General features: G+C 37.1%; 1 protein-coding gene across 1 annotated transcript in view; it reads left to right on the top strand.

The window, feature by feature from the left end:
- The first annotated feature begins 469 nt into the window (after positions 1–469).
- The window catches only part of NRDE2 (NRDE-2, necessary for RNA interference, domain containing), a 33,654-nt gene continuing 12,577 nt past the window's right edge, over positions 470–21,546 (top strand). Inside the window, exons 1-8 of the mRNA XM_074908531.1 lie at positions 470–1,260; positions 8,596–8,704; positions 10,738–10,956; positions 12,073–12,222; positions 13,683–14,142; positions 14,345–14,747; positions 18,289–18,422; positions 20,416–20,536. Of these exons, the coding sequence (XP_074764632.1) occupies positions 1,182–1,260; positions 8,596–8,704; positions 10,738–10,956; positions 12,073–12,222; positions 13,683–14,142; positions 14,345–14,747; positions 18,289–18,422; positions 20,416–20,536 (1,675 nt within the window). The 5' untranslated portion in view covers positions 470–1,181. The remainder of the gene's footprint in view (positions 1,261–8,595; positions 8,705–10,737; positions 10,957–12,072; positions 12,223–13,682; positions 14,143–14,344; positions 14,748–18,288; positions 18,423–20,415; positions 20,537–21,546) is intronic.

Genomic DNA, 21,546 nt, shown 5'->3' with positions numbered 1-21,546 from the left:
ATGGAGAAAGAACATAAACTGCTTTATCTAAACATGCCTATAAAGTGGTGTGTGTATAGGGAAGCTAATCCTAACATTTATACACAATAATTACCTATTGTTATTGCCACTCAGGAATGGGCTCTGAAGAGATATTGTAGCTCAGGAGAGGCCAAAAGCCAAACAGAATGATCAGAAGGTATTGGCAAAGGAGCAGAAAACAAACCAGTCATTATAATTCCATACAGTCCCTAAACCCAGTGTACACCTATAGCTTAGTAACTACATGAAATTCTGCTTGTAGAGTAGTATTAGTGTAGGAGTTAGAAAAACTAAAGAAATTCAACAAGGAGAACATTATGGAGTGGCTTTAATATATGAAGAAAAGGCAGACTTTCCAATCCAGAAAGGAGAATACTTAAGTATTTTAACAACATATAAAATTTTGCAGAGAAAGTGAAGAAGGATGCTTCTTCCTCACAATGCAAGATTCAGGCACTGGGTTTGAGATAAAAAGGAAATACTGTTTCAGACAATACATAATTAAAAAGTAGAACATCCTGACCAAGAAGGCACAAAGTGCAAAAACATAAAAAATTATTTTTCCAGTTCTTTTATGGAGGGCAGACTCATGGATGCTATTAACCATGATGGGTGACTCCCTGGTCAGGAGATTTATAAAGGGATTGATTGTAGGAGGTTATATCTTCCCTAAGCCCTCATTACCCATATTTGAGACAGGCTGTCTGGCTAGATGGGCCTTTCAACATACAGCAGGTACTAACAGAAAGGAAGTATAGCTTTTTACAACATTCTCGTTTACAGAGCTGAACATTCCAGTCTCAAGGAGCCATTGCCCAGGTGTTCACTCCCAGTGAGCCACATGAGGGAAGACAGGGTGGTGGGGAAGGAAAGGCTGGCACTAGAAATGCCATACCCTCTTCTTTCTCAGCAACTCCCTCTTCCAGTCCCTCCAGTAACGGTGGAAGACGGCGCAAGATATGCGGATACCTGGAGAAGGCATAACGCCCCAGGCAGCACCAGCACAGGACTTGTCTTCCCTCAGCAGTCACCAGGCCTCGCCGCCATTTTGGGGGTCGGGCGGACGAACTACATATCCCAGTATGCTCGGCGCTGCGGCGCCATCTTGCCCCGCCGCTCTGCGGGGCAGTTCGGGCTGATAGTAGTGGCGGTAAGCTGAGATGGCCCTGTTCCCGGCCTTTGCCGGTCCCGCCCAGCCCGGGGAGCCCCCAGCCGGCAGCAGCGAGGGCTCCAGAAAAGGTAAAGTCCTGGGAGAACCCTCTTTCCCCCAACAGCTCTCTGCGCCCCGGCCCTTGGGGACCCCTTCCGCTTCCCCTCGCCTCCATACGGAGCCCTGTGCACCGTGCCGGCCCCTGCGCGCATCCCGTCGGGCCTGCTGCGGCCGCCATGCAGCTCGTCCTCCGACGGGCCCGCCCGTGCGTGCCCGCGCTGCGGACGGGGCTCGCCCCGCCCCCGCCGTGGAGCTGCGGCAGGGGCGGTGCTGCCGCAGGGGCCCGGGACCCCGGCGGCGGCGGCGGAGCGCGGCGGAGGGGCCGGTGGGCCCGGGGCCGGACCGCCCCGCCCCGCCGCTGAGCGCGGAGGGGTGCGCCGCTCAGCCCGCGCTCCTCCCTCCCGTGCGGGGTACGAGCGTCCGTGTGGCGCGGCCCGGCGCCCTCTGCGCAGCGCTCTGCTGTGCTGCCGGTTGGAATGAAGTTACCATACTACGAATAAAGTTACTTTCCGCGAGGAACCTTTGGAGATAATCCGAAATAGGGACATTCCCATAAAAATGGTGCTGGCTTCTCATTGGTGGGTTCTCAGGTGTGTTCAGATCTGCTTCCAGCTCTCTGCTGGTAGGTGCTGGAGGCATGGTTGCAGAAATACTCATCTTCGAAAAATACGTGTATATTAACTGTATGTATGGTGGAGGTTAGTCTTATGCAGAAAATGAGGTGGTTTTTACCCTTAGCCTTGGATAACTTAAAAAGTGTTTTCTTATTTCCTTGCTTATTAAGCCAAATTTTAGTTGTAAAGGATATTTTTTGGGAGGTCATGACTGAGATTATGATTCAGTTTACCATTTTGACTGTCTCAGTTGCGGTCCAGAAAGCTACGCTTCTGTTAAACGAGTGCAGAACCCTGTCTGGTGTATTGCCAAACTCTGAAGTATGCACAACATATTAATTCTGCTGGGAGATGTTTTGAACTACGCATTTTGCTCATCAGCTTCCACCACCCTTGAGTCTGCCCATCCTCTAGACACCACAGCAAGGGGAAACTAGGCTAAATTTTCGTTTGGTCCAGACAGTATGGTGGGATTTTGAAGCTTTTAGCAATATAGGCTGGGGTTAGCTGCTTCTAACCAGTTCTGCATTACTTGATATTGCAGCTGTTGATACTCAGTCTGCCAGTACAGAGATGTTCTAGCTACATTTAGGAGCCTTTCTGGTAATGACGATTGGTGCAGGGGTTAGTGGACAAAATAAGACCCAAAATTACAGCTTCCAGGAAGAGAGGAGCTGCTCTGACGGATAGAGGTACAGTGAAATTCTCTCGTAGTAAGACCTTACTTATATTTTTATACTGGGAATTTAGCTTTTACGTTTGTTATGCCCAGTCTTGTCACTGCACACCACCTGTCTAGAAGATCAAACTACACAGGAGAAGATTTTAAGACTGACTTCTGCATCTAGATTTCAGTTATTAGCACTGTTTATGAATTCCATTTTGGTCCACTGGAAGTTTTTTGAATGAGAATTATTGACAACATTTTAAGGAACATAATTTGTTTGATTTATGTTTTAGCCAATATTGTACTTTTGTTTTTAATGACCACATTTCAGTGTAAGTTATAAAAATTAATTATTAACTCACAACCATGTTTATGGTGGCCTGTATCAAATTTCACGTGTTCAGCTTGTGAGAACTTGAGAACTTGACAGGCAACTTCGGTATCTCTCTAATAGATGACTCTCCTCAGAGCTTGAAGGAAGCTGAAGTCTGTCATAATACAGAGATCACAGTGTATGTTGTATTTAACATGATACCCAAAAGTCTTTAGGACTGCTTCATAGCATTATTGTAAAATTTGAGGTAATAATGTAAATATGTCAAACATGTTTCATTAATCTGACCACCTCTGTCTCATCCTCTTACGAACCATTTATAAATGTAAGGTACTGTCTGAAGCGGAAGTATTGCTGTACACTCTTCCTATCCTGCTAGATTGCTGAATTGCAGCAACATCTAGAGTGCAAAGTAATTTTGTGTATGGTTTCTTACACTTATGTTGTCAGGCTTAATTAGTTTTTGGTAGAAGATAAATTACAAATTTATCAGTAGCCATGAACAGAGCAGTGGTAATAATAAGCCCTACTGACAGGTAGTAAGCATTATGGACAGCATTATTTGCAGTCTGGACTATTCTATAGGTAAGCTGATGCAGTGATTTTTGCTGAAAGTGGATTTTCAGGATTCTGAGAGGCAACAAAAGGCTTTGCATAACTCTTAAAGTCTCTGTAGACATGCACTGTAAATTTTAAATTTTTTTTTTGCTTGGGAAGGTATAAAAAGAATGCCGTTGGATTGCTTCTACTGTTGTGCTCATAAATATGGATGGTAGAGTAGAACATTAACAAATACATGCATATTATCACAAAAGAAGTCTTTTATATCTTCTTTATGTTCTTTAAGATGGTAAATCTGGTCTGTGACAATGATAAACTTTTCAGACATCTGATAAAAAAAAAAAGGTAAACAATTGAATTTTAAAGTTTGGAATGCATTTTGGTGTTTAAAATACTTGTATCCAGCTAACTGATTCTCTGGATATTATTTACAAGGAAGTTTGTACTTGTCTGTTGTGTAATGGAAAAAATTGTTCAATTCTTTCCAGAGCATTAGGTCAGTTTGATGAAATTGTTCAGAAAATACTGTAGTTGGAGAATTCTAAACATTTCCCTGGTGTATTCACAGAGGCACACTGACTGTGCTACAGGGGTTGGTTCTTGTAGCGTGATTCTTCAGTGTTTTAAAAACGCAATTTGATCTGCTCAGGTAGAACCAAGCTACAGGCACAGTCAGGGGATTAATGTTTATGACTCCATTTCTCAAGGTACATTTTCCTTAGAGGCCCTAAACCATAAAATATGAAAAATAAACCTTATTCTGCTTGTGCTCACTGTTGTAATCATATTGTACCAAGTTAGCAAGTGACTTCACATCTGTAAGGGAGTAAAAAATACTTTCAAGTAAAGTTAAGTCAAAATGACACCTTGGAAGTTAATTTGTAATAGGTAATGGTGATAACAGACATTATTTTGCTATATTTAAGGCAAATTTTCAATGGAAATGGATTTCATGCATGCTTGCTATGCATCTGTCTGCCAGCTAGTTCCTCAATATCTCTCTTCTTCCTCATGAGTTTTAACCCTTTCAGTCGAATTTGTTGTGGTGGGGGAGAGAAATGGTAAAAGTAAAGGAGGTCTGTGAAAATCTATGTTTGTTTAGGAAAGATGAATCTAGATAAAGTGCCACTGCTGCAAGAGAGGCTGTAACATGAATTGAACTGTTACCAGGATAGATGGGCTTGGCAATGAGCGTCTGTACATTAGCCAACTAATAAACATCTTCAGAGATCACAATCTGACACAGCACAGGCTGCCTCTTGCCAGCCAATAATTAAGGGATGTGGCGAAGTACCGTAGAAGGGTTTAGAGAACCCAGATAATTCCTGAAGCTGTGGCAGCAGTGAGGAGTGTAAAGGGTGGAGGACAGAACTCAGAAATCCAGGCTTCATTCACCCTTTTGTGAGCTGCAGGATTAATTTGCTGGGAAAAGGAGGGGAATAAAAATTTTTCCAACTCTTTATTTAAGAATGTGATTCTGGTCTTGGAACAGCCTTTTAAACAGAAATATAAAGATAACTGCTTTCCACTCTTTGCCGGTTCAGGTGTAGCCTCTTTAAAGTGTGTTTTGTGCCTCAGGGAAATTTATATGGTTGGTCAGACCCATGCTTTATTTTGTCTTCTAAAACAGCTGGAGCTTTACTACTTTCTTTGTTTATTTTCTTCTGTGTTCCTTTTTTTCTGTTAATGTGATCAATAATGCCATTTTAAAAAGAAATGTATCAGTTGCCTTTTTTTTTTTTTTTTCCCAGTTTTTAAGGCTGAAGCTCTTAGTGCTGCTAAGGATCTGTATGTCCATTTGGAAGTTACTTGGCACTGTAGTGCTGTAATGCTTGAGGTTCTAAAATCTAGCGTACTTGTACACAAACGTTTTATTTTCCTGGCTTGGGCTGGTCTGTATCTAAAGTGTTTACACTGATGAAAAGTATTAAAAAAATGCACTGTTTGCATTACTCTTTGGAGGACCTGATAGTATGCTTTTGAAATCAATGAAAAGCCTGTTTTGATGCATGCAGCATTTTAAAAGACCTTAGATCAAGATCTGAAAAGTTAAGCATCTTAGACTTTTTTCCTAATAGTCTGAATATTGTAAGTCTTGAATTTTGAATTTTGTCATCAACAACTCCGTGTGACTGAAGGCAAGTTATTTAACATCATTCTGCCTTTTGAGCTTATTAAAAAAAAAAACAACCCACAACATAACACAGTGTTTTAAGTGTCATGAGTTTTAGTATTAATATATTTCAGGTGATTTTTGAACCATAATTCTTACATCAATACAGAACTACCTTACTATAAATTTATTTTTACCAAAAAATAATACTTGTAAATGATGTATTGCACATTACAAAGGGAAACAAGATTTTATTAAAAAGAAGAGAAGCTCCAAGGCTATAGAGAATATCTTAGTGCTGAAGTATGTTATTGGAGATCTCGCTAAAGACAAATTAGGTAAGTTTTATATATCTTTCAAATAGATATAATAATTTTAAAGGAGATCTGTCTGGCTAATAGTTTTGTTCTGTTATGTGATACATTTTTACACAAGAGACTCTCTCAACGAGTAAATCTTTCTGTTTTGGTAGGTGGAGATGGGTAATACAACGCAAAAAACAAAGATTTTTTTTTTTTTGAGGAAACTAAGTATCTTCTTTATTTCTGTAAATAAATAAAAGGCTTTATGTACAGTTTAGTTGCATTTGCTGAATTCTGGAGAGTTCTGGACCATTGTACTTTCACTGAATTTATCTCTGTATAAGGAATACCAGAGTGTGACCAGTGGAAACTCATTGTAGGGTTGCAGTTTGCTCCTGTGTTCCTTTACACCCTGTCTTCGTTACCAAAATGAACTGAAATAATTGAATATAAGGAAGATAATTTTTTAAATCAATATCACATTTAATAAATATACCTCAAATCTCAGGTAAAAAGCAGCCCTTGGTATACTGTGTGACATGTATTGAATTATTAACTCCAATTTGATTATGCAGTAGTTAGGTGTATGAATTTATTTAAATCCTGTGTGTTTTAAGTATGTAATGGTTACAGAATTATCTGTGAGGAACATTTTGGTATTTAATGGAAAATACTAAATACAATTCTTCTAAGAAGTAATTATGATTTTAGGTTGGTTCTTAATACATCCCTTACAGGATCAAAATAAGAAATTAATTTATTGTTGCATAACACTTTATTCCCCAGCAGGCTGAATAATTATTTTGATAGGCAAGTGAAAGTTGCTTGGATATTATCCAGCATAAATCTTTCTCTTCTAAGCTCACCAAAGGTTTTGGAAGAATGCTTTGTGGTAGATTTACAGTTTTAGAATCATAGACACATACTCAAAATGAAGGCGTTGGTGCCAGGGTGGATTAATTTAAATTAAACAGTAGATTTTTATCATATTTTAAATAGGAAAGTAAAGATCATGGTCTTAAGGTTTCCATTTTTATTGTAATTTTACATTGATATATAAGCATTTTCCTGGTAGGGAGAAAGAAAAATTTCTTTTTGATTTGTTATAAAATAGGGTAGTGTATTTGCCTTAGGTTTGGTGATTCTGATTGTCAGGCAGTAATATGCATGTATGTTACAGAGCTGGATTTTTATGTTTCAGTCTCGATTCTACATTTTAGTGAGCTGGGAAGTGGTGTGTGCAGTTGTTTTGCAGTGTGTTGGTCGGGGTGCTAGTGGGAAGTGTGTTTTGGTCCTGACAGTGCCGTGAATTGTGGATTCTTCCTGCACAGAGGTGGAGGCTTCAAGACAAGCCAGCAGGGAGGGTGGCCCTCCCCATGGGGCCTTTGGTAGCAGGGGCAGTTTCTTGGGAAACGCAAACTGGAGCTTTGCTTGATTGTATGTACTCCTTGACGAATTTAACTTAACAAACTGTTTTGCAGCCTGCTCCATTTTAAAGCCTTTTGTGGACAACAGTTCGGGGACATGAGGCAGAAGAAAGAATTTCGGTGTGAAGAGCTATGTCTGAAAGAAATACTTTAGAAGGAGGAGAGATGTATGGCTTGTCAGACAATGAGTTCATTCTATTTAAGAATTAGAGGTCAGTGTAGTCAAAAGCACAAAGACAAACGTGTGACAGGAAGAACATCGAGACGGAAATGGTTGTAAAGAGCATGGAGAACAGGCAGGGAGAGCAAATTTGTTCCTTTTTGTTGTTTCCTGTGGTCTGGCACCAGAGACGCTGCTGTTAAGTTTTGTGCTTATGTGAAATAACATTTGTTGTTTAATATGTTAGAAAATTTCACATACTTAAAAAAATTCTAGAAATGACTCTCTGAAAATTGTTACAGAAGTTTTAATGTTAGTAAGACTATTGCAAAAAATTCCTCCTCACATCCTGTCAGTATCTGGTCTTATCTGATGACTGAAATGGCTGAGGTCTAGATACGGAATGCTTAATGCTGACTAATACATCAAAATTAGCATCAATTAGCCTTTTTTTCACACTATTTAAAAATCTAATGGGATTTTGGTGGTTAGAGAACTGAGAATCCAGTGACCTGTTTTGACCTTGTATAAAACACTTGAGTATTCTTGTCAGTAATGGGCGTCCCCATCATTAAAACAGTGTTAAAAATATTTTCCATACAGTGAGTATAGTACATTTTTGCGAGTTTGCATAAGTTGTATTGCATTCATTAACTATACCTTTTGCTTGTAATTTTTTCGATTTTACCATTTAAATATGTAAATACCTATATTATAGATTGAATATAATCATTATAATTAATATATAATGTAAGCCGCATGAAGATACATTAGAAGATCTTATCTAATTATGCATATATAACATTTATACAATGTATAAATATATAAAGTTTGACTTACATGGTGAAGATTAATATTGGACAGATTTGGGTTTTTTTAAGTATATAGCAATATATGAAACACATTATCTGCTTTTAGTATAAACTTTTAAGTATTATTATACAGTGGGTTTTTTAAGCTTTGATTGATGTCAGTGGCAAATTACAGCTCCTAAATATTTTACCTCATTAGAACCTAGTGTTCTGCTAAATGGAAATTTCATGAACTGCTTTCTGATATGCTCAATTATTACACGATTTAGTGACATTTGCTGTGAATTTGGCTGTCTGCTGACTAGATTAACCCCAAACTTTAAAAAGCCCAGCAAGCTAATTTGTACTGATCTCATGCTTTTCTTTACCTGCAGAATTGGACTGGCTTAGTAACCCAAGCTTCTCTACGGAAGATGCACTGTTGCTGCATCAGCGCACTACAGAAGTTGCAAATCTCGTCCCTGAAAAGTCACCACTAATAAGGTAGGATATACTTCAGTATCTTTTAAAATAGCCCCTTTCTTTTGTCCTGCTTATATTTTGTTATTTGAGACCAGAATCTGGAGCTTTTAGGGCTGCTTTTCATTCCACTGTTCAGTATTTTAAAAGGCCTGAACTGAGTCATATATAAAAGTGGGAATAATGCTTCTGTGTCTTTTAACTTAAAATAATGAGAAATTATACTTATGCAATTACATTCCCATTTTCTTTTTCTCACAGCTGCATTAAAATCATTGTTATTTTGGAGTGGAAAGGAGACTGAGTGATCATGATTCTTCATTAGCTTTTGAATGTCTTAAGTGACCCTTGAAATAATGTAAAGATTAAGCATCATCTTTGTGATTTCTCTGTGGAAACCAGTTCAGTCAACCATTTCACAGTTGCGTTTTTTGCTTTTCAAAATCTAGTTGAAGGTGTGGTTTAATGAAATATTACACGTGTCGGGTTGCGTGGCTGTGTAGAACATGCTGATCACTGAAGCGGGTGATTATATTCTTTTACAGAAATGAGCTTTAAGCAGCCACATTTGCTGAGGAACTAGTTTTAATACCTTCGCCAGAATAGCTGCTATACTTGGCATATCTGCACTATATAAGTAGCACTTAATTATTAATGGAATTGAGTTGCAGTTGCCAAGTTCAAAAATCGTTTTATACAAGTGCCTATGTTTACAATGACTGTTGGTGGTCATGGTAGAGAATGACTTTGTTATTACAATCTCAGCTGAATACATCTTTTTGTATACTTATTCTTGCATTTACATGTATTGTGTGATTGAAATGCAGTCATGGTTCTGCTTATCAGTCATATATTCTGCTTCTATTTCTTCAAATATTTTCAGGACTTTAATGTCATAAAACTAAAGAATTTACAAATTACCATTCAGATAGAATGACATAGTACCCATTATATTTAATTAATCTTTGAGAAAGAATTTGTCAAAAAATAGAGTACAGAGAAATGTTTGATCTTTTTGTCTGTTACTAGGGTACGCTCTCAGTTCAGTAAAAACTAATTATTCCAACATAGTGGTTTTAGGGGGAGATTGGGTTGTGTTTATGGTTTGGGGGAGTATGTGTGTTTGTTTTAAAAGGCCTTTTAATGGTTCTCCCGTGGCTTCTTTTTTCTTAGTGCCCTTAAATAAATTGTGTAAGGTGGGGGGTTTTTTTGAGGTGCCTTGCTTTTGAAACACTGCATTTTCTTTTAATGGCATATTAGAAATACTGAGACTTGTGACACCTTTCTTTTATTGAACGATTCCAGAAAAAAAATGTTTAAAAAGAGCTCGTGCTTTAATTAAGGGTTAAAGAAGACCTCCATTATTTCAGTTGATTGTTAAGTATGAGAGTCTATGTAGTATGTACAATGACATACATGTGTTTTGCCAAAATTATCTGTCCTTTCTGTGATCTGTCAGTAAGTCAGTGTTTGTTACTACATTATGTGTGTGTGTGTGTATATATATATATGATAACATTAATTCAGTAGTCATCAAAAGTTGTTCCTTGATGGTGAGATTTGACTTTCTAATCTGGAAGCGATTTTAGAAGTATCTTTTTGATATTTCTTATGTAAATCATAAAGAAACAAGGGAAAAAAGTGCAGATTTTTTTCTTTTGCAGGTCACCCTGAAAGATTTCTTATCCTTTTAGCTTGACCTAAGTTGTCTTAGCAAAGTCAGGAAATTTCATCAGCTCAGTCATCTTCTTTAATTTGGCAATGATAATAGGTGAATATTTATACAGATCACACATCAAAATGCCTTTGACTATTAAATCTTTGAAGACTGGTTGTCAGTAATTCCAGCATCTGAAGAAATAAACATAGTTGTTATTTAATGCAGATTTATATCACTTCCATTGTATGTGTTGCTGCTAATTCTGTTCTCCAAAAATGCAGGGAGAATAAATGTAAAGTGTAAAATAGTTCTGAACTTTCTTATGCTGGTATTTCTTTACAGTTTTGCTACTTGGATATATAGTTATATAGAGATTTATATACTTGTTTCCAAGCAGGACTACTTCAAGATCAGAGTTGTCAGGGGAAAGTGATACAGATGAGAGTCTGAAACAGTCAAGTAAGAAAAGGAAAAAGAAAAAACATCACCACTATAAGAAGACCAAAAAAAAAATCAAAGGAGACTCCAGTAGCAGTGAATCGGATCTGGACACTAAGGACATCAATGACAAGGCCAAAGGAAGTGTCAGAAATCGTGAAAAGGAAGCAGCAGCAAAGTATGTATTTATTAATACTATGCAAGGTGTAAATTCATCGTGTTCTTGTACTTGTCTCTCCAACTTTATTAATTAAATGACCAGCTTTTTTTCTAAGCTGTATATGACTAAACCTGCATTCAAAGCAATGAAAATAGAATTAGAACCACTTGCTTAATCATATTTGAAAAACTGTGACTAAAATATTCTGTGAAATACTGTTGTGCAGAATAAAGCATGGTATGGTGTAATTAAATTTATTTTTAAAGACATGTAGAGGCTTACGTTGACTTTTTGTAAGCATCTTTTCTCCTTTGATGGATCTTCTTTTGGGAGAGTTTGGAGAAGGACTGCGTTAAACATCATTCTTAATTAATGCAAAAGTCTTAATATACAGTTGTGTTTGCTTTGTAATATAACTTCCTCATCGCAGAGTTAACATTTCATTTTTTTCCTATTAAGACAAAGTTTGTTGTACAATTTAACATTTTTTTTATGTCCAGCCATTTATTGCTCCGTGCTGTATGCTTCATACTTCTTGCTCATGATACATGTAGATGGTTATTTAAACAATTGAAATTGTTTTGCTAGATCTTTTTTTGTTAATTCCAGGAGCTCTAAAGTGCTGTGTAATTAGTGGAGGTGTCATTTTCTGTGGAACAGGAAAATAGATGCGTAGTGACTAGCATGATCTTTGAGCAGTAAAAGAGGTTCTGTGAATGCACTGAGTATTCAGGTTTGACATACCTGGCTGTGCTTTTCCTCTTTTTCTTAATTGTAGCATCTTACTAAGACAAAAGTAAATTTTAGGAGTAGTAATATATATATATGGCTTTTAGATTATAGTTTGCTGAACAACTGATTGGTTAAATTTAGTTATTGCCTTTCATAATCATAAATCCAATTTTCGGAAGTGTAAGAGGAGCGAGTGTTTGTATTTTGTTTTGATAGTGCTATTAGTGTATTTCTTACTGTTTTTTTCTGAGCATATGACTGACTTTACAATAATGGATGTATGCAACAAAGTCATGTACCATGACTAAGCAAATTATATATACAGAAATGCAGTGTTTCCTGGGTTTTGTAAATGTTGAGTATGTGCACTAATGCTTAGAATATACTTCTATTTTTCTGCAGTCTAGATAAGAAAACGTCAAATCTTACCAGCAATCGCTTTGTTTGGCTTGATGATATCCAGGATTTCACAGCAGAAACCTTCAGAATAGACAAGAAACCAGACCCTGCAAACTGGGCCTACAAATCTCTGTATCGAGGGGACATAGCAAGGTACAGTATGTTGGTTTCTACTGGTATTCAAACTATCACAGAGTCACTATTTCAAGATTCATTAACTCAAGTCTGGCTGTGAAATTTTATGTCAAGATGAGAAAATAAGGTAACTGAATAGTTTCTTTCAAAATTTGACTTTACGTTGGGCATAAATATTTTAAAAGGCAAAAGATACCATGAAATAATAGGAATAAAGTGCGTGATATTTTTTTTTTTTTTCTAAAAACATTCTCTGTATGGTAGATGGCAGGCATGTGAACTTGTGGAACTGCCATCTGGAGGTGGCAGCATGGGACAGATTCAAAAGCATGATTTTGAGGTCAGAAATCCCAGATTCTGTTACAGATCATCTTTGGGCAAGTGCTTTTTTTGATCTCTGTTTCTGTGTCTGAAAGGAAAATGAAGGTACTGATTATTCCATACTGAATCTGTCAAGAGGTTCACTTGAGTAGTTTGATATCCTTGCAAAAAAACCTGTATAGGTACTTTCTTAGCAAACAAATTCTGTGTTAAATCACCCAGACTTTGTCCCAAAGGGTATCTGTCGTGCATTGCTCCATTTCAAATGAGTGTAGATGAAATTGCATATTCAACATTCTTAGTGGGTTACAGGTACTATGATGACCCTTCAGAACATTTCTTCACATCAACAGAGAAGCCCATCTAAAAGGGCTACACTGGGCTCATGCATTATGTACGTACACTTATTTCTTGATGTTCTCAAGGAAAATTGTTTACTATATAAAAAAATGTATTTGTGGAAGAGGGAGGATTTAAGGGGTTTATTTTTGTAGTGTATGTATACCTTTGCAGTAAAATTGCCTGGTTACAATCCATTCCAATTTTCTGTCACCTTCGGCTTGTTAGCCAGCTGTTGAGATGAAAAATGTTACTTTAGCATTGTACATCACTATGTCTGCCACTAAAATGACATTCTTGGTAATATTTTAAGATTGTGTTTTCATTAATCTGTAGGATTATTGTGGCCTTTATGAATGTGGTCTCTCTTTCCTCTCCACCCCCGTGCCCACTTCTTGGCATATAAAATGCTTAGGGATACAGAAAGATACTACCAGACTGGAGTACTGGTGTCTGATTTTTCAGTTTAAAAGAATATAAACTAAGTAGTCTTAAGTAATGGTTTGTTCTTTCCTCAAGTTAGTCTACATGACTTAAAATGATAGGAGGAAAAAAATATTTTCGCCTGCTGGGTATGACAGATATTGTCTCAGGAAGCTTAGTATGATAATAAAAGTTCTGATGACACTGAAAAAAATATATAAATTAAATTCTTGAATAAGGAGAAAGTTACCAAGTCCTTATGCTTTTGAAGGTTTATGCATACATTATTTGGATCAACTTCACTTAAAGTATTTCTTCCGTGCTTTCTTTCAGAAAGGCGGTATCTTTTCTAATGTATGTTTTAGAATATGTTTAATTGTATTTTTCCTTGTAAGATATAAAAGGAGAGGAGAGTCCTGTCTTGGCATAGATGCAAAGAAACAGTGTATAACTTGGGACAGTTCTGCATCAAAAAGGAAGCAATTACAGAAGCGACCTGAGCGCTACTTCACAAAGAACAACGTGAAGATGCTGAACACAGATGGGATTCCTGTTTGCAATAAAAGTCCATCTCACCCAGCTGCTTTTATACCAGTTTTCCAAGTGGAAACTGATGATCCTTCTGACACAATGGAGGTAAATCCTCTTGGGATTTATGATACATCAACTACAGTGTGGCTACAAGGAAAAGAGGGCAGGATTGCAGACCATGAGCCTGTAAATGCACAACAAACTATTCAAGAGCCTGGAATAAAGATTAACTCCGTTCTAATGGCAAAAGTAGAAGAACATAACAAGAAAGTCAGAGAAAACCCAAGAGATATTAATGCCTGGATGGAATTTGTTTCTTTTCAGGTATGTGTTCTGACAGACCTGGTTGATTATTATACGTAATAAATACATGAACGTTATGTTGTAGTTTCATTTATTTAGGACTGTAGGTCTTCTGTTGGTGAAAAATGAGCTGTTAACTCATCTTCACAGATGTCACCATTCTTCTTGTGATTCTAGTGATGATTATTCCTAATGTTATAATGATTTTTCTTTTTGTTTTAAGGATGAACTAATGAGAGGACCTAGCCCATATGCCAGTAAGGGAGAGCAGGAAATAAGAAGAAAATCACTGAAGTTAATCTTAGAAAAGAAACTGGCCATTTTAGAGAGGGCAATTGAAAGCAATCCGGGTAATGTTGATCTGAAACTCGCCAGGCTGAAGCTTTGCACAGAATTCTGGGAACCACCAGCTTTAATCAAAGAGTGGCAGAAGCTAATTTTCTTACATCCCAATAATCCAGAGCTGTGGAAGAAGTATCTTCTGTTCTGTCAAAGTCAGTTCACTACCTTTTCTGTTTCAAAAATCAATAGTCTCTATGGAAAATGTTTGACTACGTTGGCAGCTGTACAAGATGGCAGCATGGTATCACATCCTCTTCTGCCTGGCACAGAAGAAGCTATGCTAGGTAAGGTTCTTTCTGTTTCCTGTTATGGGCTGAAGGGTCTTCATAGGAGTTGACTGCATTCTCAATAAGAATAGACTTTCCTGTGTATTATGGGAAGTTTTTATTCTCTTCAAAATGCCTGCCATCCTGATTTCTTAGCTGAGAATGAAAGCAGATATTCCAACCAAATACAGATATAGCAGATGTTTTTCTTCCCCAAGTGAGTCTGTGATATAACATCCCGTAAAGACTAATGCTCTGAATGATTTACAGTACAAATGTCAAGGATGGAGAATTGGAGCCAGCAACTGAGAGATGCGCTTTTATCTTTGAAAAATGTTTATTTAAAAAAAAAAAAAGGACAACTCTTTCTTGTTCAAAAGTTTTATAGTTAATTATTTTAATTCAGAAAAGAGGAGGGACATGGGAAGTCTGATGTGAAATTTTCATGAGCATCCCAGTTCCTAGATGAAGAATGCTAAACTGTAATACCATGTGATCATACCTTTTGTATTTATTGTATGCATGTATTTACCATGTATAATTACTGCTGGAAGGAAAATTAGTCAGATGGTTAGGATGCTGGACTGGATCTAGGTAAGAAATGAGTTTGTGCTCAGTTCTGGCATGGGTTTTAAATTTATTTGGAGCTAAATGACTTAACCTATGCTATTTCAGTATAGTTTCTCTGCCTCGGGTGGTCATTGTGATTATTAATCTATAAATACACTGAGGAGGAGGATATATTAGTGTCACCATGAATATGTTTGTTTTTCCTTTAAAAATTTATTTTTAAATCTAGAGGAGACTATTAGGAAGCAGTCCATTCTTTTTATCCAAGTCTTGTAACTGCTGTTTGAGCTGTTACACAGTATCCAGTCTGGATTTACAGATTGAGATGCTGGGTTACAAAGTAGTTTCAGGTGTTCAGATCTCTTATGGTCTTGGGTTGATTCATCTTGGATCAAGCACTGGAAAAAGTGCTGGCAGCTGGATATTGTACTGCCTGTTAGCTTCTAATTGCTTCTACTGTCTCTGATTTCCAAGACTTCAGTCACTTTGTACACTAACCACAATGAATGATTCTCAGTACATGTTTTATTCAGCATCTATTTCTTCAAACAGGAAGGTTTTCTTTCATTTCATTTCCCTCTCAGAACATATTTGTCTCATTAAATACTGTTTGTCAACTGCTATGAGAAAATTGATTTTTTAAAAAAATAGAGTTCCTTGAATAGTTAGATCTAGCTTTAACTTTATTAGATTGATTGGCATTTTTCAAAATACTTGTTTGCTGTCATTGTCTATAAATAGGTTAAGATGAAAATGAACTCAAGTTTGCTTGTGTTTCTGTTCCACTCTTAATGTCTTCTTGTTCTGTATTAAGACTATAGTGATTTGTTTATGAACACTGTTTAGGGCTTGGCGTTTGGATTATTTTTTTTTCCTCTTTGGAATTCAAATGATAGTAGTGGAGAAATTTCCAGTGGGGAGACTTCTTAATCTGAGATTTTTTTTTTTTTAGTGATTTAGCTATCTAATTCTTGGGCTGAATTTGAACTGTCAGTGTACTTATTAGGAATATTACCAAATTGTTCGTGAAGATAAATATGCAGAGTTTCCCAAATGAATTATGAGGTGAACAGTGTAGATGTATGGTAGGCTTGTAACTTCAACCTTTGGCCTTTGCTAATGAGTTTAAGAGCTAATTTTAAATAGTGGTGGACTGTGCCATCTAGTGTTCAATTCAGTACACAGTACTATCTGCTTGGAAATAGGTGGGGTTTTTTTAAAACATGAAATTTAAGAAAGCAGGTAAAAATTAAAGTTATGGATCAGTTTTTACTTTAATTTTGAGATAATTTGTAAGATTTTAATACTAGGAACTATTAATGTAAAGTGAATAAATGTAAACATTCTCAAATTTTGCTGTGGAAAGGGAGTCCTATTTCTCAAACCTGCTGTCTGGGGAGAAACATCCTTATCTTCTAGGTCAGTTCAGCTGCGGAAGTGTCAGAGTCATGGGCTGAATTAAGTATGTATTCATGCTGTTTTCAGCTTTTACCACAAAGAAAATGCTGATCTTTGCATTTGTTAAAAAGTATTTTTCTTTTTTATCATGCAGAAGATCTTATGCTATAATTTATTTTTGGCTCCAGTTTGGCAGCAAGTCCTGATGAGATATTCTCTACATTCAGACTATTTTAATCAAAGTTCATCTGTTTGAAGCTGAGAAACTAGGAGAGGACAACTCTTTCAGTGTCAGTTGGACACAGTGTCTAAATTGGTTAAAATACTTTGAAAGATTCTATTATATACTAAATTTTTATGATTTAAATATGTTCAGAAATCTCAGAGTCTTTGTTACCAGAAACAATCATTGCAGAAAAATTGGATGAAATGCCTAGTTTGTGTATTCTAGCTGAATTCAGATTTTTTTATGTGCATACATCTGATGTAAGTCTGAATACAGGTAAAACGAGTATATCATTTGCCACTTCTTACTATTAAAAAATCAGATGATCATTAGAAGTAACTGACATTAACCTATGTTGTTACATGTGTGTATATAGACACTTAAATATTTGATTGTTTAAAACCTTCCAAAGCCAATGCATTTAGTAAAGAAACAATAGTTTTTGAAGAACTTTTTTCAAAACTATCATGAATGTTTTCAAAACTAAATAATGATTTGATTTATGGGTCTTGGGGTTTTTTGCAAGCCAGTGAAGATTATGACTTAATTTGTTTTTCGAACAGCCACTGTTTTGTTGAGATTTGAGTGTAATTTGGAGCAATGGAATCTCTGTCCTCAACTGCTTAATAAAAGAGGTGTTTATAATACCTGTTATTTCTCCAGCTCTTTCATTTAAGACTCTTGTTGCAAATACATGACTAGAAAAACTGGGGCTTTGCTTCCCCTTTTAAGCTGAGACTGGAGGCTCAGCGTGTGGTACGGATATGGCAGTGATTACCGAAATAGTTTGTTGAAGAGCAAGGGATAGGGCTCGTCTCTACTTTCAAGCAGTAATACTCTGACCAAAAGACTGGATTTCTCTAACTGAGTTCTTATGTAGGGAAAGATAAAACGGGAATGACAGTTGGAATGAATATGGTATGTATATTACCAACACATTACCAATGTTACTATGTCATGCAATAATGAGGCAAAAAGGATTTTTGTTGTAATCACTTACTGTATGAATTGTAATAATGCCCAGCATCTTCAAAGAGGGCTATGACCCACTCTGACAGGTGTTGGATAAACTGAAGTTGGGACCATTGCATATCATTTTTATCCATCAACAAGCGCAGTGCATGTGTCACACGAATAGAAAGTCATCTCTTTGGTGCACTTGAAGTGGGAGGTCTTAAAGTAAAACTTCAACAATTTTGACATGCATTTATGCTATTTAGTCCCTGTGTCTTGGAGTTTGATACTGTTCCAAAAACAATTATGCTTTACAGCACTTCATGTGTGTCTTTTGTATATTTGTGGGCTGTAATAAAATTCTTTACAACAAAATTTATTTGAAATATTAAAATTTTATCTTCTTTACAGCTATATTTATTCAGCAGTGCCACTTCCTGAGACAGGCTGGCCATTCTGAGAAAGCAGTGTCTTTGTTCCAGGCTCTGATGGACTTCACCTTCTTTAAACCTGACAGTGTAAAAGATCTGCCAACAAGGGGACAGGTAGCAATTTCCATTTAAATGGGTGTATGTCCTGTGCATTACAGAGAATGCTGTAACAGAAAAACATTGATTAATTTTTTAAGGACATAAGGAAATATTTTGAATCACAATTTTGTGGTTCTTCAAGATGATGCTTGCATTGGAAAAATGCATGTGGGTCCTCTGGCACAACATGTCAGGTGCCTGCTTCTACTGTATAGATATTATAGAAGTGTGATAACCAGTCATTTCATGTCTTTTTACTAATTAAAGATGGAGAAAATGAGCCAGCTGACCAATGTATGTGTCTAATTAGCACTTCCCTTGCTCCTTTTCCCTACAACTGCTGTTGTTTTGTTACTCTTTCTCTTCTAGACAGTTCTTGCAAACATATTTTAGGTTCTTCATTATCTTTTGTTTTCAGTAATTCTTTGATGTCTACATTAAGAACACCTTCATACTTTAAAGTATCTTTTATTTGACCCATGAGATTCCATTCAGCTTATTCTGTTAAAGTACTACATAACTTTTTTCTTGGTTTGCTCAGGTGTGCACCCCAATAGTAATAAATTAATATTTAGAGTGGACTGTTGCCAGTGTAGCATCATCCCACTGGGTTGTTGGGAGCTGCTTCCTTTTTAATGTGTGGTGGGAAGGCCCACCAGCTAGGTAGCTGAGCTACCACAGAAGACAGACATTTTCATTCTATTACCTCACCTCCTTCCCCAAAAACCAGTGCTGAGATTTCATTTTTTTGCTCTCTAGATTAATGCCGTTACCCACCACTGGAGCAGTCTTACAGTTTAAATAATAGTGGTGTTCTCTTTAAGAGCCAAACATTTAGAGTTAATTATAATTAACATGAAGGATGGGAGATTCGATATAGTTACACAGATAAAGCTCAAGTTATACTTCCAATCACTTGAAAAACTGCAAGATTATCTGTAATGTTTAAAAACTCTTAAGAAGACAGGATGGGAAGGAACCTCATTTTAAAAGGACAGTGATTAGGTTGGAAAGTACAGTTCTTGAAAATAGGAAAATGCCAGATTTACAGCTGATCGCACATTCTGCCCTCTTGCAGAAGTGTTATGACTCAGTCTTGAATTACTTGTTTCCGTACTGTTTTCACAGTTAACTTTCTCACTTGGAGCGAAGAATAAATCTATGAGAGCAGAATTATATTTTGCAGTTACTGTAGGCTCTGCATTTTCTGATAGATTGATGCTTGATTTTTCTTATAGTAGACTTTATTGTTAATATTTGGGTTAACAGTCACATCTCAATGTCCAAGCCAAGGTTTGGTACACAGCAGAAGCATATAATGAAAGAGAGATGGCCATTAGAGCTAAATATAAACAAAGCAGAGGGGAGGTATTGGTGAATCTAAAGATAACGGATTGCATACAGGCAGTGACGCAGTCAGGACTAGAACCCTGGACTTCTGATTCACTGGAAAGTGCCCTGAAGTTGTTGACCACCCTGAAACTTGAGAGATGAAAGGCCTTACTGATCTTTTCCCCTTGTCCTCAATCTCGTCATATTTATGTCCAGCTGTAACATTTTGATTTGACAACAGGTGTATGATTGTCTAAGTTATCATTCCATTAGTCAAATTCTTCATGGTCCCATGGAAAATAGGAATGAGGGGAGATTTGGTTTCTGAAAGCCACATCTTGGGAACTTTGGATCCTTATCCTTGAAGGATTCTGTATAGGACATTTGGCACAAAAGTCTATTGCTTTCTTCAAAGCCCAATACCTTTTAAAAACAACCTTTATGTTAATGAGAAGAGCTGGTGATAGTCCTGCTCTGCCACAGGCTTAATTAAAGTACTTGGTTGTTCCTGCTGGTGCTTAAGCAGCATCTAACAAAGTCTTCAGATACAGAAGTTGTACCCAGATAAGTGATTATAGTGTCTGGAAAACCTAATTTGACCCAGATAGTGTCTGTACATCAGCAAAAATTATTGTTCTTCATGTTTTGTTTTGGTTCCCCCTGCCTAAAACAACAGGTGGAATTCTTTGAACCCTTTTGGGATAGTGGAGAACCACGAATTGGAGAAAAAGGAGCAAGAGGCTGGAAAGCATGGATGCACCAACAAGAAAAGGGTGGCTGGGTTGCTCTTAAGCCAGGTATGCCATTGTCAATATGTAGTTGTACATCCACATGTTCTTCTAAACATTTTGATTAGAATGATACGAACTGTTTCTTCTCATGTTTTTGTGTATAAACTTTTAAAAGTATTTACCAGGATTAAGATAAAGTATATCACACTTAACAGGGAAAAGCATGTGTTGAGTGTTCTATACAGTATGTTTATGGAATATTGTTGTCATTCCTGGGGATGAAAATTAAGGGAGAGGATGGCATATCCTCCACTCCGTGCTGAAAAGGCTAAAGGTGTGAGTACTTTGTTGAGACCCATGCCCACCTAAAGTGGAAGGAAGCTACTTCCCTTAAGACCCTTTCATTATATTGGTAGACCAGGCGGAATTATAGTATTAGATGATAGTTGCCTCAAGGATTCTTAGCTTAATGATTCTATTTCTAGAATCAGATTTCAGGTTATAGCTAATATACAGTAGAAATAGGAGGAAAACCTGTCTCTTTGTGATGCAGAAAACAAAGGAATTGTATCTTCCTTGGCTGGAGTGCTTCTGGGTGAGCAGGGATGCAAAAAATGCCTCTCTGCTGCTTAGCCCCATCTTCTCCTCTGGTCTACGGCTCTTCCCTTAAAGTCAAGGACTATTTCTCAAACAGATACACCTTGGAGGGAAGCAGGGGGCTGGAATGTGTCTGACCAAAGATGAGCTGTCTCTGCTTTTGCTGCTCCTGCCATTGTAGCAGCTCTAATGAAGCAAGTTTGGCTCTGTTTTTAGTAAACAAAGGAAGTGAAAAATGGTTGTGTGCTTCTCTTGTCCCTGGATTAAGATGGAATTTCCTTGCCCCTTAACTGGGGTCAGCAGTTCCACTGCTGATGGCTGTAGGCATTTTGCCCACAAATTGAGAAGACTCACTATAGAGATGACCACCACTGCCATTCTTGGGCAGGTCCATCCAGCATATATCAGTGCTTTTCCCCATGTATGTGAAGCCCGAAAGTTGAAGTGCAGTCTTATAATTGAGTGTAACCTCTAACACT

The sequence above is a fragment of the Athene noctua genome, chromosome 6, assembly GCF_965140245.1.
Source record: "Athene noctua chromosome 6, bAthNoc1.hap1.1, whole genome shotgun sequence".
Lineage (NCBI taxonomy): Eukaryota > Metazoa > Chordata > Aves > Strigiformes > Strigidae > Athene > Athene noctua.
Note: the sequence above shows the minus strand (reverse complement) of the source record. Positions and strands in the feature narration are given on the sequence as shown.